The sequence below is a fragment of the Suricata suricatta genome, chromosome 17, assembly GCF_006229205.1.
Source record: "Suricata suricatta isolate VVHF042 chromosome 17, meerkat_22Aug2017_6uvM2_HiC, whole genome shotgun sequence".
Lineage (NCBI taxonomy): Eukaryota > Metazoa > Chordata > Mammalia > Carnivora > Herpestidae > Suricata > Suricata suricatta.
In genome coordinates, this window is record NC_043716.1 from 43,908,455 (window position 1) to 43,924,501 (window position 16,047).

At 42.3% G+C, this 16,047-nt stretch overlaps 1 protein-coding gene, 1 non-coding gene and 2 pseudogenes across 2 annotated transcripts in view; 3 read left to right on the top strand and 1 right to left on the bottom strand.

Moving 5' to 3' along the window:
- MAP3K3 (mitogen-activated protein kinase kinase kinase 3) overlaps positions 1 to 16,047 on the top strand; it is an 81,472-nt gene that overhangs the window by 47,247 nt on the left and 18,178 nt on the right. Inside the window, exons 7-9 of the mRNA XM_029927069.1 lie at positions 884 to 983; positions 5,229 to 5,342; positions 12,878 to 12,998. Coding sequence (XP_029782929.1) covers positions 884 to 983; positions 5,229 to 5,342; positions 12,878 to 12,998 — 335 coding nt within the window. The remainder of the gene's footprint in view (positions 1 to 883; positions 984 to 5,228; positions 5,343 to 12,877; positions 12,999 to 16,047) is intronic.
- Positions 1,268 to 2,001, top strand: LOC115281723 (annotated as a pseudogene).
- LOC115283166 lies at positions 4,017 to 4,123 on the top strand. Its single transcript, XR_003904960.1, has one exon. It is a non-coding gene; the product is annotated as a U6 spliceosomal RNA (small nuclear RNA).
- Positions 7,348 to 7,444, bottom strand: LOC115283092 (annotated as a pseudogene).

Consider the following 16,047-nt stretch of genomic DNA (forward strand, 5'->3'; position numbering starts at 1 on the left):
ATCTGGCCATTTGTAGGAAAGTGGATGGACCTTGAGGGTGTCATGCTAAGCGAAATAGGCAGAGAAGGACAGAAACCATATGTTTTCACTCATAGGTCTAACAGGAGAAGAGGAAAAACCTAATGGAGGACCAGGGGGAGGGGAAGAGAGAAAAAGAGTTGGGGAGAGAGAGGGATGCAAAACTTGAGAGACTATTGAATGCTGAAAACTGAGGGTTGAAGGGGAAGGGGGAGGGGGGAAAAGAGGTAGTGGTAATGGTGGAGGGCACTTATGGGGAAGAGCACTGGGTGTTGTATGGAAACCAATTTGACAATAAACTATTAAAAAAAAGATTAAAAGTAAAACATTTAGCCTTTAACAAAATAAAGGAACTTATAAAGTAAAAAAAAAATCCAGGTGTCCTGCTTTTTTTTTTTTTTTAAAGTTTATTCATTTATTTTTGAGAGAGACAGCACAGCATGGAAGGGGCAGAGAGAGGGACAGAGGATCTGAAGTGGGCTCCATGCTGACAGCAGAGAGCCTGATACAGGGCTTGAACTCACGAACCATGAGATCGTGACCTGAGCTGAAGTTGGATGCTTAGCTCACTGAGCCACCCAGGCGCCCCAGGTGTCCTGATTTGATATTGAACTATCATTTACAGAAAGATCTGAGATGAAATGGTAGAACAGTGGTTGGGATCGAGCCACAATGCTTGTGATGCTCAGAAGAAAGGTGAAAAAATAAGGTAGATAAAAGAAGAAAAGAAAAAATAGAAAGTCAAACTGTATGAAGGAGAAAAAGAGAATCCTATGTTTAAAAGAACAGGAAGATATTCAGAAGTCCTCGCTTTCTACATCTGACTTAAAATACACAATTAACCATGCTTCCTATTCCTTTTCAGAATTATAGCATTCAGCCGGCCTGTTAGATATGAAGATGTGGAACACAAGGTGACTACAGTGTTTGGGCAGCCTCTTGATCTTCATTACATGAACAATGAGGTAAGAAAGTAGGTGGATGGTATGGAGACGAGATGAGGTGACAGCTGACTACCTTTTTCTTTCTGCTTAACTGAGGATATTTGCATTTGTTCCTCTAATATCATCTGCAGGCTTTCCTTTTCTGGAGGCTCTTAATTCCAGTAATTCTGGGACTTCTGGGTTTTGCTACTAAATACAGAGAACAAACTGATGGTTATGAGGGAAGGGTTATGCAAAATGGGTAACGGGGGTGGGAGATACAAGGTTCCAGGTATGGAATGAGAAGTCACGGGGATAAAAGGTACAGTACGGGGAATAAATGGTATTGTAGTAGGGCGGGTGCGGCCCTCGGTGGCGGAGGGTGCCATGGTCGGTGGCAAGGCGGCCGCCGCGGTGGAGGAGTTGGTTTCGGGGGTGCGGCAGGCGGCCGACTTCGCGGAGCAGTTCTGCTCCTACTCGGAGAGCGAGAAGCAATGGAAGGCTCGCATGGAATTCATCCTGCGCCACTTGCCCGACTACCGCGACCCGCCCGATGGCAGTGGCCGCCTGGACCAGCTGCTGTCCCTCTCCATGGTGTGGACCAACCACCTCTTCCTGGGTTGCAGTTACAACAAAGACCTTTTAGACAAAGTGATGGAAATGGCTGATGGGATTGAAGTGGAAGACCTGCCACAATTTACTACCAGAAGTGAATTAATGAAAAAGCATCAAAGCTAAGGTAGAAGATTCATCACATTTTCAACATCCGCTTAGGAAGGAGGCTTGGATGAATGTGACATTGACCACAGCAGCTCTCTTAAGATTCCTGGTATTTCAACCTGTAGGAAATCAAGAGGCAGTTGGAATGACAGATAATCTTGTCTAGATTGGAGTTTTAAAAGGTTTCATTCTTCCAAAAGCTATCATTCTAAAAGTGTGCATGGATATTTATGTATTTATAAATCATGCCTTTTTTATTTTTCCTTTTTGAATGTCAAACTTTTTGTTAAAAATGCCTATTTTTTTATGTTGATGTAATAATTACAGGTAATGAATTTTACACTTTGGATTTTTCAAAAAAAAAATGGTATTGTAGTAGTGTTACATGGTGACAGATGGTAGCTACACTTGCAGTGAGCTCAGCATAACATATAGACTTGTTGAATCACTGTGTTGTACACCTGAAACTAACGTAACGTTACGTGTCAGCTATACTCAAAAAAACCGTCAGCTGGAAGAGAAAAGGAATTTCTTCCATAGTTTGGGGCTTACATCTATAGCTGCTGAGATTTGTTGGCTCACATCCCCGGGTCCCCTTTATACAAAAAGTACAACTACAATGGGGTATATTGCCAAATGGCTAACAAAAATAAGTATGATATTTTGTTTTTGGGGGCAAATTTTAGAAACACAGCAAATTTGGAAAATAAACCACTAGCTCTATAGTTAATAAGTAATGCAGATGAACTTTTAAAAATTGCAGCTCAAGCTTCGGTTACTGCATAGGAAAGTGAGGCTAGAGTCTGCAAGCTAGTCAGCATTAAAGAAGGTGTTCTTTAGTTAAGGAAGACTTTTTTGGCTGATTTAGCGCTCATTTCTCTTTCCATTAAGAATTCCGCATGTCCCAAAATCCATTTTCAAATTCTTTTGCCAATAAAGTGACTTCCCAGAATGTTAGTCATTCCTTTATTCAAATATTTATGCAGATGCTAATTCTAAAGCCAAACATAATTACTAGTAATTATTGTAGATCATGCATGTCTTTCTATACTCTGCTAATGTCAATGACCAAGAATTGATTCGTTTACATTTTATTAATTTAAAATTCCTCAACCTCTTTTTCTTTTGCCTCTAAACCTTGCCATGTCAGGATTTGAGAACCACATGTGAGAAATTGGTTGGTATTTTATTTTATGTTTATTTTTTTGTAATAATAGCTTTATTGAGGTATAATTTACCTACCATAAAATTTACCCACGCTGTACAATTCAGTGGTTTTTAGTATATTTACAGAGTTGTATAACCAATGCTACTAATTCCAGATAACCCAAAGAAAAGGCCTGTACTCCTTAGCAATCACTTCCTATTCCCTCCTCTCTCCAGCCCCTGGCAGGCAAACACAAACCAACTTTCTGTCTCTTTCGATTTGCCTGTTCTGAATATTTCATATATATGGAATCAAACACTATGTGGCCTTTTGTGTTTGGCTTTTTTCACTCAGCATAATGTTTTCAAGATAATAATATTCCACTGTATAGATAAACCACATTTTATCCATTTGGATAAATGTATTTTATTTGCATTTCCTAATAACTAATGACATGGAGGATCTTTTGGTGCTTATTGGCCCTTTGTCTATCTTCTTTGGGCAATGTCTGTTCAAATCCTTTTGTCCATTAGAAGAATTGGAATTTTTTTATCCTCTTACTGTTGAGTTGTAAGAGTTTTATATATATTCTGGATACTAGACCCATGCCATACATTTGTATTTTTTACAAATTGTAGTTTGTTTAAGTTAAAGCCTGCTCCAGTTATTTCTTTATCTCTCCCTATCTCTCACAACAGTTCTTATTTATTCCTACTTTGAATATTACAGGAAGGAAATCTTTTACAATATATGATTTGCAAAATTTTCTCCCATTCCTTGAGTTGTCTTGAAATTCTATTCTATTATTTATTTATTTATTTATTTATTTATTTAAAGTAATCTCTGCCCCCCTAACATGGGGCCCGAATTCACAACCCCAAGATCATGAGTTGCATGCTCTTTTGACTGAGCCAGCCAGGCGCCCCTTAAAATTTTATTTTAAATACTGTTCTTGCTCTTTGTTTTTTCCTGGCCTACAATTTAGTGTTGTCGTCTCCTTTTATTATAAACTGGGAACTGAAGAAATGAATTGGGCTTTGCTTGATTCTGTGTTTGCAACAAATGTGTAAGATCTGACATTTGCTGGGTCCTAGGCAAAGCATACTTTTACATCTTTTAGTACCAAGTACTCAGAATGTCCTCTGCATTTGACAGCAAGTGAGACTTATCCATACCTTCAAGGGTGATCTCTTTAATACTTTAGGAGAGTGCTCGCTTCAGCAGCACATATACTAAAATTGCAACGATACAGAGAAGATTAGCATGGCCCCTGCGCAAGGATGACATGCAAATTTGTGAAGCGTTCCATATTTTTACATGGCTGTGAGAAAGAACGAAATCTGGCCATTTGTAGGAAAGTGGATGGACCTTGAGGGTGTCATGCTAAGCGAAATAAGTCAGGCAGAGAAGGACAGATCCCATATGTTTGCAGTATTAGGTCTAACAGAACAGGAGAAACCTAATGGAGGACCAGAGGGAGGGGAAGAGGGAATGAGAGTTGGGGAGAGAGAGGGACGCAAAACTTGAGAGACTATTGAATGCTGAAAACGAACTGAGGGTTGAAGGGGAAGGGGGAGGGGGGAAAAGAGGTGGTGGTGATGGAAGAGGGCACTTGTGGGGAAGAGCATTGGGTGTTGTATGGAAACCAATTTGACAATAAACTATTTTTAAAAAATACTTCAGGAGAATGAAAACAGGAGATTGTTTCTGAATTCTAGTCACTGATTTTTAGTTTTAAACATTAAGATACTAAACTCTGCTATGTGGCCTAAAGTTGTGTTCTTATTTGAGTAACAGTTTTCATCCTCTGCCTGTCCACCTCCTCCTATGCCTTTTCTGCTTGTTCTGTTAATGACAGGCTAAGGAGAGATATTTAATTATTTTGGGAAGAAATATGGTGCTTTATTTAGGATCTGATGCTTTGGAGAAAAGAGTATTTTTAGAGAGGAAGCTCTTTGCAGGAAATATCTTGAAACAAACTACTGATATGTCACACAGCATGGATGAACTCAAAAACATTAAGCAAAAGAAGCTAGATACAAAAGACTATGAACTGAATTGAACATGTATGAATTATAGGATTCCATTTATATGAAATGCCCAAAAGAGAACAAAGAGTAGATTAGTGATTGCTGGGGCTACAGGTGGGAAGAGGGAATGACTGTAAATGGGCATAAGATCTTTTTGGAACACTGGAAATGTTTTAAAATTGAATTATGATGGTTGCACAACTTTATAAGTTTACTAAAAATTATTGAATTGTACACTAAGGAAAAGAAAAAGTAGATGATTTGAATTAATTTTTTGACCTCATAGTATCCAATGAGATTGTTTTCCTTCAGACACTTTTTTTATTTTGCTTATTTTTAAAACTAAAGACATAATTTATATGATTCCTTTCTTCTGTGTCTGTGTCCCAGCTTTCCATCCTGCTGAAGAACCAAGATGATCTTGATAAAGCAATTGACATATTAGACAGAAGCTCCAGCATGAAAAGCCTTAGGATATTGCTGCTGTCCCAGGACAGAAACCATGTAAGTAGCCTTTGTGATGGCCTGGCAGCTGACCAGAGGACAAAACCTGCTGTTCTTCAGGAGTTCACCTGGCTTCCCTTGACAGAGTGTTGTACTCCTCAGCTGCTGCTAAAGCAAGCACACGAGCGCAGCCCAGCGCAGCCCACTGTGTCGGTGGCCAGAGAGCATTTTGCATGTGATTTCACTGTGACGTCAAATCACCCCTGTTAAAGTTGTAGCTAAAGGTTACTTGGCTTGTGGCATGGGAGGAAGGGAAACATTTATGATTAAAGAGAAAATTCTTTTTCTCTGTATTTATGTTATTTCCATTTGATTTGGACCCCAACAAGAGAAATTCGATTAGGATGAAGGTGCTTAGCAGAGGCTGCCAGGGATCTGAGACTATCATGTAGACCTACTCTCACAACCCCTCAGCAGTGGTGCCTGTCTCTTGAGACACATGTAGGAAACAAGCTTTTCCTTCTTTGCAATGGGAGAAAGGCCATGGAGTGGAGGGCCTCTTGTAACTTACCAAATGGCCGGCGATCTGCAGGGGCCATCAGAAGTATAGGATTACCCCTTATTAATTTCTCTTATAAGGTGCCTGAGGGCCTACATTTCACAAGAATGATTGCAATCTGTCTTCTCATCACCGATTCCTGTACCAGCTTTCTTGAGGTGCATGTTCCTGAAGGTTTCTTGGCACTCTTTCCTTTCCTTATGCTTGAAGATAGCCAGATGTGGACACCGACACTGCCGCGTGAACGCATCCCACCAGGACGGAGTTTAGGTGGAATGGTGCTCATGCTGACCATTTATTTTTAAAGAGATGTATTGAAGTTGGGCTGTCCTACTGATTAGGGACATGCAGTTAGGAGGCCTTAGAATAAAGAAAACATTTTCTTTTCTTTAATGTTTATTTGTTTATTGGGGGAGGGGAGGGGCAGAGAGAGAGGGGGGGAGAGAATCCCAAGCAGCCTCCCATACTCAGCACAGAGCCCAACATGGGGCTCAATCTCAACTGAGAACATGACCTGCGCCAAAATTAAGAGTTGGATGCTTAACCAAATGAGCCACCCAGGGGCCCCAAGAAGACTTTTTTTTTTTTTTTTTTTTTAATATTACTGAAGTGTCCTCCTGATTGAGGATAGTCTTCTCTTTTTTCTGGCTTTGTGTTGGGAAATATTCTGAAATGAAATATATACTTTATTATTTTATTTTTCTGTTCAAGTTACCTCCTCCTCATAGTCTTTCTTTATTTCTTTCATAGGATCCTATCAGAGGATCTAAATTTAGCCTAGCACCCAGGGTTTATCACTGTCTACCCTTGTTATCAACTCTCCTCTTGTCTTCCCACACTCTTCAGCATACTCTCCACTTTCTGCGGTTCTTCCTCTTTGCTCTTTGTCAGACCATGACTGTTTATAGGATCTGGCCTGATTTACCTGCTACAGTCTGGTCAGTGGTTTTGCCTGAGCCATCTTGATTATCCCCTGTTCTTCTAGTCATTGGATATAATTTCTATACTTGTTTATAGGTTTCTTAGTAATTGCCTTCTAGTTGTTGCATATTTGTGAATTTTATCCCAAAAGATTATTAAGGCCCTCGAGAATGGGAGCTGTGACTTACTGTTTTGGAACACCTTCTCCACCCATCCCCTTAAGAAAACACAGTGAATGCTTCTTGATTATTAGCAGAAGTCAAGCAGAGATTGTATTCAGCAAAGCCCTTCTATATAGAAGAAGATAGAATTGGGATTTGGTTTAATGATGTGAACCAGCACCCTTGATCGGGAGCTAGCACCCTTGATCATGATCCATCCATTCCCATGATGAGAAGGTATAGACAACTGGTTCTTTTCATCTACTTTCCCACCAATTAAGGGGTGCACATGGCTGCAGAGACTGCTGCAGCCCCCCCGAGCTGCCTGAAAGATGACCACCTGAGCTCTGATACCTGTGGCATTGCATGAGATGTATGAAATAAATGGCACTTTTATTTTATTGATGCTTCTCTTTCTTTTTTCTTTTTAATGGAACACTTCACAAATTTGCGTGTCATCCTTACACATGCTAATCTTTGTATTGTTCCAATTTTAATATGTGTGCTGCCAGAGCAAGCACTGATGCCTCCTTTTTAAGGACCTATATTTTAAAAAATTACTATAAAGTCAGCATAACTCTTTTGTAAAGTTTAAAAAAGAGAGAACTATTCTATGTAATCCTACCACTATAACACATTGAGAGTTACATGTGCCTCTGTGGTTTTTGAGCATATGTGTACATACTTTAAATGTTGTCATGATAGTCATATAATTTTCTGAATTATTTTTTCATTGTCATGCACATTTTTCTATGTTAATATGCAATCTTCATAATTATAATGATACATAACTCCCTTGAGTGGATATATTATAATTTAATTAACCATTTCTCTTACTGTCAGGTCCTTTAAGCTGCTTCTTTTTTTTTCTTTTTTGCATTTATAAAAATTTACATTTAAGACTAGCAGTGGTAATGGCAGTAATGAAACCTTTCCTTGGGAATTCCCTTAGGTAGACCTCAGACTTCTTTTTCTTTTTTTTTTTTTTTTTAATGTTTATTTGTTTCTAAGAGAGAGAGACAGAGCACAAGTTGGGGAGGAGCAGAGAGAAAGGGAGACCCAGAATCCAAAGCAGGCTCCAGGTTCTGAGCGGTCAGCACAGAGCTGGACACGAGGCTTGAACCCACACTGTGAGATCGTGACCTGAGCCATAGTTGGTCTCTCAACCGACTGAGCCACCGAGGCGCCCCCTCGACCTCAGACTTCTTAATAAACACAAGTGTCACAATCCAGATGTGCTATGCTCAGGAATCCCACCTCCAGAGCAGTGCTTCTCTAACCATCTGTGATGAAATATCAGTTTTGTTCTAATTTCCAATCTGTCATGGATCAATTCCTTTTAAAACACAAAAACTGAAAAATGAAATTGAGAAAGAAACCAGAAACATACAAAATATAAGACCACAGTTTTAATTATTAGATTCAGTAGACAGAAAGTCACTCTGCCAGTTGGCTGTAAAAGTCTGTAAAGAATTGTTCTCCATTTCTGTATCTCCCTTGCCGAGGACTGTCATAACACAGGTTGTGGCCAGGTATCAGCCACAGAGCGTACTTTAGTGAGCTGCCCTGGGATACCATAGCACCCTGTCTCATCTCGCTGGTAACTGTCAACCACTTTGTTTCTCTGCTGAGTTTCTTTTATTTTTATCAAACTGTTGTCTCATCCACCTATTGTTTTGATTTATACGTTTACTTTCGTTCTTATTCCTGTTTTTAAATGTGTGGTCTCTTCTCTCTGAATTCCTTTACTGCTGATCCTTCTATGATAGCTTCTTGTCTTTCCTCTGTCTTTACCCCTCATCAAGGAGTATATTATACCCCTCCTGCCTCACCTGACCAAGGCTATGTCTTAGGCTTCAATATTGTTAACCTGAGAACTCTTGGAATTCGGTCATCACAGAGCCTCCCTTTAGTCTGAAGAGCCTCTCTCTAGCCTTAGTTTCTCCTGCCTCTTTAAGAAACTTCATCATCTCCTTCAGTAGTTCTTGCTGCATTAGGCCTGTGCCTGGGACCATCAACTCTTAAGTTATTCCTATTAGAGACTTCTCTAAACATGTGTGCATATGTTAGTTTATCTTTCCTCTCTTGGTCTTATAACTTCCTTGACTCAGATTTTTACTCTCTTAAAGTAATCTCAAGCTTAACATTTTTTTTATAAGAAGGTTTTTATAATTTTTTTTGAGAGAGAGAGAGAGAGAGAGAGAGGGAGGGAGGGAGGGAGAGAGAGAATCCTAAGCAAGTTCCACACCCAGCACAGAGCCTGACACAGGGCTCAGTCTCACGAACATGAGATCATGACCTGAGGTGTTATCAAGAATTGGATGCTTGGGGCGCCCGGGTGGCTCAGTTGGTTGAGTGTCCGACTTCGGCTCAGGTCATGATCTCACAGTTCGTGGGTTTGAGCCCCACATTGGGCTCTGTGCTGACAGCTCAGAGCCTGGAGCCTGTTTCGGATTCTGTGTCTCCCTCTCTCTCTGCCCCTCCCTGTTTGCACTCTGTCTCTCTTTCTCAAAAATAAATAAACATAAAAAAAAAAAAGAGTTGGATGCTTAACAGACTGAGCCACTTCAAGCTTAACATTCTTTTGTCACATATATCTGAATATGATAAAAACTAAATACCCAACCACCTTAAACTGAATGTGGCATTTTATTTTGTTACCTCAGATTCTCCCTGATAAAAGTAAACTTCTAATCTTCTCTTACAAATGTCGCCCAGTTCCCAAATATCCCATCAATGAGTTTGATGCTATCTTATCTGCTATTTAAGTTCAAAATATCAAGGATAGTCTAAAGAGTAATTAATTCTTTGCTCTTCTACTGGGGCAAGTGCAGCAAGACAGGATCAAAGTTGCTGAGTGGAATAGCTTCAGTCTGGCCCCTGAAATGTAGTAACATAGTACTGTGTAAACAGTAACACCCTACATGTGTAAGTGCTTTTGTCTCTCATTGATTCTTGCAGCTTTGAGGGGTCCAAAGCAGACATCTGTTCTTGCCAGTCTATACCTGGGGAAACTGAGACTTAGAGTGACTTGCAGTAAGTGGTGACAGAGCTGCTCTAGAATCTGGATGTTCTGCGTAGTTCAATACCTGTCAGTTACTATCCAGGATGGGGAATCTTAGAATTATTGTAGTCCCTGGAAAACCTCCTCCAGGTTCCTCCACAGTTTGTTAGAAACATAACAGAAAGTATAACGTTGCCCATGGTGAAAAGTTGTGAGATGTTATGTCACTTTCTTCCCCATAGCTCAGAGGGCAGCCAAACTAGAATAGGTCCAAGGGAAGATGAAATTTTCAAGGGGTTGGGTCACTTTTATATGTGACTTGCTTAAAAAGCCTGGAACTCTTTAGTTCGGAAAGGCAGTCTAAGCATATACATAATCAAAATCTATGAAGCACTGAAGAATAGGGATAATGAAAACACAGATTTACTCACCTTGTCCTGATTTGGATAAGCCCCTTAAATATTGGGTGGAATATTTGGTGCAAAGTCTCTTGGTGCCACCCTTGAGGTAGAGGCCTGGTGAGATCCAGGTGCTGTTTTTCACCTTATGTTCCTGTGATCCAAACTGACGCAACCACACACACACACACACACACACACACACACACACGTACCCCTTCCCCCTGCATAGTTGAACCCACTTGTTCCCTTTGTCTCATGCCATCAGATCTCTTAGCAAGGTAATTTGTGAGTCCGCCTTTGTGACCTTCTTTTCTGCCAATGCCCTAGCTTCCAGTCCCTGCAATCTTTATGGAGGTGGTTCCCTGGTAATTTTTCACGTCATTTGTGTCAGCCAGACACACTGCTGCCTGCAGAGCCCTTCAGTGTGGCATCAACCAGGCAAATGCCACCGCTGTTTGCTATTTTTAGAACATTCTGCTGGCCGCCAACTCTGTACCTGTGGGCTCTGCTTTCACTCCACTAGAGGCCCCTTTTGGTTTTCTGAATCCCGCCTTCCTCCTTCCTCTCTTTCCCACCTCTCCATATTAATCAAGGTTCCCTGAATCCTTGCATGAACCTCAATTTTGTTTACCATGCCATTGTCTTTTATCCCCTTAAATGAGCGTTTTCAAGCTTGACTGAATATTACAAACGCTTGGGGAGATTTAAAAAATACCAACCCTTGGGCCCCAGCCCCGGAGATGCTGTTGTAGTTGGTGTGAGGCGTGTTTGGCCCCATAGGCAGCTCTTTAAAAGGGTGGCTAGTGTTGGGAACCATGACCTTAAATTGATATCACTCTCCTCCTAAGACCTCGGTGCTCAAAGTGTGATCCATGGATCAGCAGCATTAGCATAACTGGGAGCTTGTTGGAAATGCAGATTCTTGGGGTACCAGCTGCCTCAGTCTGTGGAGTGTATGACACATGTTGGGTATAGAGATTACTAAAAATCTTAAAAAAAATAAATGCAGATTCTCTACTCCATCCCAGACCTACTGAGTCAGAATCTCTGTTTTAACAAGGACCCAGGTGATTTGTGCACATTAAGGTGTGAAAAGCCTGCTTTGAAACCTTCATATGTTTTCCAACCAGTTGCCACAACTTCAGCCTTTGCTTCTACAAGTCTGTGCTTTTGTTACTTCTCCATCTCAGCTTTTAGAATTTAAAATTGAGAGTTTAGAGTATATATTCTTTGGTACATTTCAAATTCATGCCACCAAGATTTCTGGAAGGCTCTATGTGCAAGCAGATGTCCTTGGGGGCGGGGGGCTCATCATGTGGCTCTTCTCTTTCTGACTGCAGGGCTGTGGCCTTCCCTTGCCCTTCACTGGCCTTCTTCCTCAGTATGTGGCTTTGACTGTTTTTTCCTTTTTGACTCTCAGCAGAGAGCTATTGCACATCGGAGGCTTCAGCAAGAACATTCACTTCCCCTTGGTTCTGACTTCCCGTTAGAGCAAGACAGTTTGTAAAGACAGCCCTGCATGTGATAAAGTCTGTTGTGGGGAGACCAGAGGAGGCTGCTTGGCAACTGAATTACCCCTGAGAGCGGGAAGCCTTTTTCCTGGAGGACAGGATATAGTTTGTTTAGGTCAGACCTTTTTTTTTTCTTATGTGAGGTAGAAGAGCTTGAGAAGCAACTAGAAATTTGACCCAAGTTCTTTAGAGGTCCTGACTCCCCATGCCCACTCTCTGGAGTGCTTGTGTGTTTGTGATTGCATCCAACACCACTTACTCACCGCTGAGCTTCAGTTTTCAGCTTTCTCAGTGCAAGGGCCCCCCTTTGTTGCTTTGATTTTTTTTCTAGGGCTCACTGGTGGCTTGACTGGGACAGTGCCAGAGCAGGGGTGCATGTGGTAATGTTGATGATCCCATTCTGTTCTGAGATCCTTGACCTCTGGCAGAATGGTACCTGGGATAGCCTTTCCCAGATGAATGCAATCCTGAGATGCTTCACTGGAAAGCCTGGTGAGGTTAATCAACTGAGACTTCGCCTTAATTTTGAGGGAGTGATTAGGGTTGGGGCAGAAGCAGCTGACATCAAGCTACTTTTAGAAATACAGGTGTATCACCCAGAATTCTGTGGGGCAGGGAGGTTGCCATCATTCTCTATTCTGAGCCCCCACTCGGCCTGTGATCTTACTGCCAAAATATTTTCCTGCTATTTTTCCCAAGCTCTCTGGAGAACTTTATGAAGGGGTATTTACAAATGTCTTTTCTGTTTGGCATATTATTATAGGAAAACTTGTTATTCCTCCATGCCTACGTCATCACCCTTTAAACTGGGACAGTGGATCTTAGTACTCAGATAACACTGAAGCTATAAAACTACCGTGAGGAAATAGTGATTTGCCAAGACGTGCTGAGGAGTGAGATTTGGGGGAAGGCTGGGTAGCTCGTTTATTGAAAGCATGAAGACAGCTAAGAACATGAGGAGACTTAGAGAAGGGTGAGGAGGCCTTTCTCGGCCTGCCTGCCTAATGATAGCTCAGCCTTTTTCCTCTTATCTTGCAGACGAGTCCCTCTCCCCATTCTGGGGTGTCCAGGCAGGTGCGGATCAAAGCTTCCCAGTCTGCAGGAGATATAAATACCATCTACCAGCCCCCCGAGCCCAGAAGCAGGCACCTTTCTGTCAGTGAGTATTTCACCCCATTTTTCCCTCTCACCTAATTTATCTGCCCGTGCTTTTTAAAAATCAAATATTTATTAATTTAAAAACCATCATCAAACATTTATAGATTACTACCCTGTGCAAAATAAACCTCTGTGCCTTTATTTGGGGGGAACGGTAGATTGGGATGGTACCCCAACCCTCAAGGAGCTTATGGTATAACAACATGATGACGTGACCAAGTTCCTTTTGAATATGTCTGAAAAAGTGATCTCCTCAAACATCTGCTTGAAGACCTCCCAACGACAGTCCACTCTCATTTTTTTTAACATTTATTTATTATTTTTGAGAGACAGAGTGTGAGAAGGGGAGGGGCAGAGATAGAGGGAGACACAGAATCTGAAGTGGGCTCCAGGTTCTGAGCTGTTAGCAGAGAGCTCTGTGTGGGGCTCAAACCCACGAACCATGAGATCATGACCTGAGCCAAAGTCGGACACTTAACTAACTGAGGCCACCCAGGCTCCCGGTCCACTCTCATTTTTGACCATTACTTTGCCTAAGAACTGGGGACTTGTGAGGTTAGGAGTCAGGTCCAAGTTTGAGTTTTGACCTTAGACCTCTTGCTTAGGATTCCTGAAGAGGCCTTATGCCCTGAGGAAGATACTGACCAATGGAACTCCTAGATAATCAAACTAAGTTGTCTGCAAAGGTCAGGAAACTGTTGACATAGTATATATGATTGGCTGACTGGGAAGAAAGTGATGTAGCTGCTCCCAGGCCTCCCCAGGAAAGAAATCTAAGCCAGGCCCATGCATTATATAGCAGACAATCTAATATTGTACTGGATCCCATTTCCCAGAGTCTGAGGAGAAAACCCATGTCCCGAATTGTGGAATCTGTATCAAGAAGCAAACCAGGCCATCAAACATTTGTGTTGAGGGTACTGCTACTGCTAGGAAGGCAAGTTCTCTTCATAAAGGTAGAACTGCATCAAATTAAACTGCTCTCTGAAGATCTTGAGCTGAGCATGGGGAGTTCTGAACATCAGTCCTGCCATTGAGCCTATCTGTGAGTGATAAGCTTCCTGAGAGAGTAACGGGAAGAATGTGTTACTAAGGCGCTGACCGCTTTACTGAGTAATTTCAGGACCCTGAGCAAACCCTGGTAGTAAGCGTTGCCCAGTTGAAAGTCCATATATGAGCTTCATATTTCTCTAATGTTGTAGATAACTGGTGGCTATGTTTTTAATAAGCTGGTTGAGGAGTGAGAGCCAGCACCCCAGCAAAGAGACCCTATCCAGAATATCTCTAGTCCTGGAATCCAGGTGCCCTGACTCTGCCAGCATGGCTTCTGTTCCAGAGCCCTAAAGAGACTGAGGGGCTGGAGGAGGGCAGCATTGTTCATTTGTACAGTAAGCAGTGAGGATGGACATGGGACAGTGATTGGGCCTCCTTGTCCTAAGCAAGAGCCTGTGATTTGTGTGTAGAGGCAGGGGCTAAATGCTGGGCCATTGTTGTGAGGAGCGATGTATAGAATTTCCTTGTCTGAGAATGCTGAGGAATAGGATTTTTTTGAAGTAGTTCCTTTGTATCTAGGGATTGGGCAACACAGCCTCCCAGCACGTACAGATCCTGGGTTCCTTCGTTCAGTGAGCATGTTGTACCTAAGCCATTGGGCTGGGATGAGGGCTACAATGGACACATGTACAACGGAGGCTCTAGTGGAGGGCAGGGTGGGGTGGGAGCACGGAGCAGGCAGTAACTAACTCTGCCCAGGACTTTGGAGATGGTCTTCCGCAGAAGAGGAAACATCAGAGCTGACACATGAAGGAAGATTTGTTAAGCGTAGAGATACTCAAGGCACAGGAAGGGGTACCTGCCAGACATAATTGAAAAAGAAGGTGTTGGGTTCCAAGAACCTCAAGTGGTGCGAAGTGTGGCTGACATGGCAGAAGTGGGCAGAGCCTGCCAGCCTTTCCATAGAGACAAGAAACAGCAGAGATTATTTCTGACGGGATTGACCTGGGGCATGCAGTCTGTGGAGGAGCTGTTTGAACTGGATCTTCAGAGATCATGGGGGCTTCTATAGGTAAGGATGAGGGGAGAGGGCTTTGCACCTGTCAGCCTGTGGAAATCTCACTTGTGCTTCAGACTGGCTGCTGATTTCGAGGAGAATAAAGGAAGGTGAGAAAGGATGCCTGGGCCACTTCCCTAAGGAGCCTTCACTGCCCTTGGGCTTATTGGTGGGCAGAGGGAAGCCACTGAAAATGTTGGTCCCTTATGCCATCTCCATTATAGTGTTTATCACATTATCTTATTATCTTTTTTCCTCTCCCTGTAAAACTGAATGTTTACTCATTCATTTCTTCACTTCAGGTTTAATTGTGAAAATATCAGCTATGTGCCAGAAACATGGGAAGCCATAAAGACCTGGCTTCTGCCCCTATGACTCTTGTAGATGCATAAGACAGTTTGTTTTGGGGAAGACAAATACTTACTTGTCATGATGAGATTAATGTATAACTTCTACGGTGTGGCTGAAAAGTGTGTGGCGCTGTGAGCATGTGTATCGGGTGCATCCTGATTTGGGGGCCAGGAAAGCCTTAATCTGTGATCTGGAGCATGAATGGGAGTTATGCAAAGGGAAACAGGGAAGAGAGTCAGAGGCAGGGAGAGCTACACGTGTGGAGGCCTGCTGGCTGGGGGAGTTTGGTGTGGTTGAGAAACAGAAAGAAACCCTGAGGCTGGAGAGGGAGAACAATGGGGAGAAACGGGCTGAGGCTAGGGAGGGATGCAGAGCCTTACGGTCAGCTGCGAACACTTTGATCTTTAATGTTGAAAGCAGTGAAAATCCACTTTCTGGTTTTTAAAGCGAATAGAAATGGGTGATGTGACCTATTCCAATTTGTGCTTTGAAAAGATTGCTAGCACTATTTTGTGGAGAACAGATTGCAGGGGAGCAAGAATGGATCAAAGGGAGACCACGTTGTGCTGTTTTAAAGCGGCACATGCACCCCATTGTTACAGCAGCGCTGCCGACAATGGCGAAAGTATGGAAAGAGCCCAAATGTCCA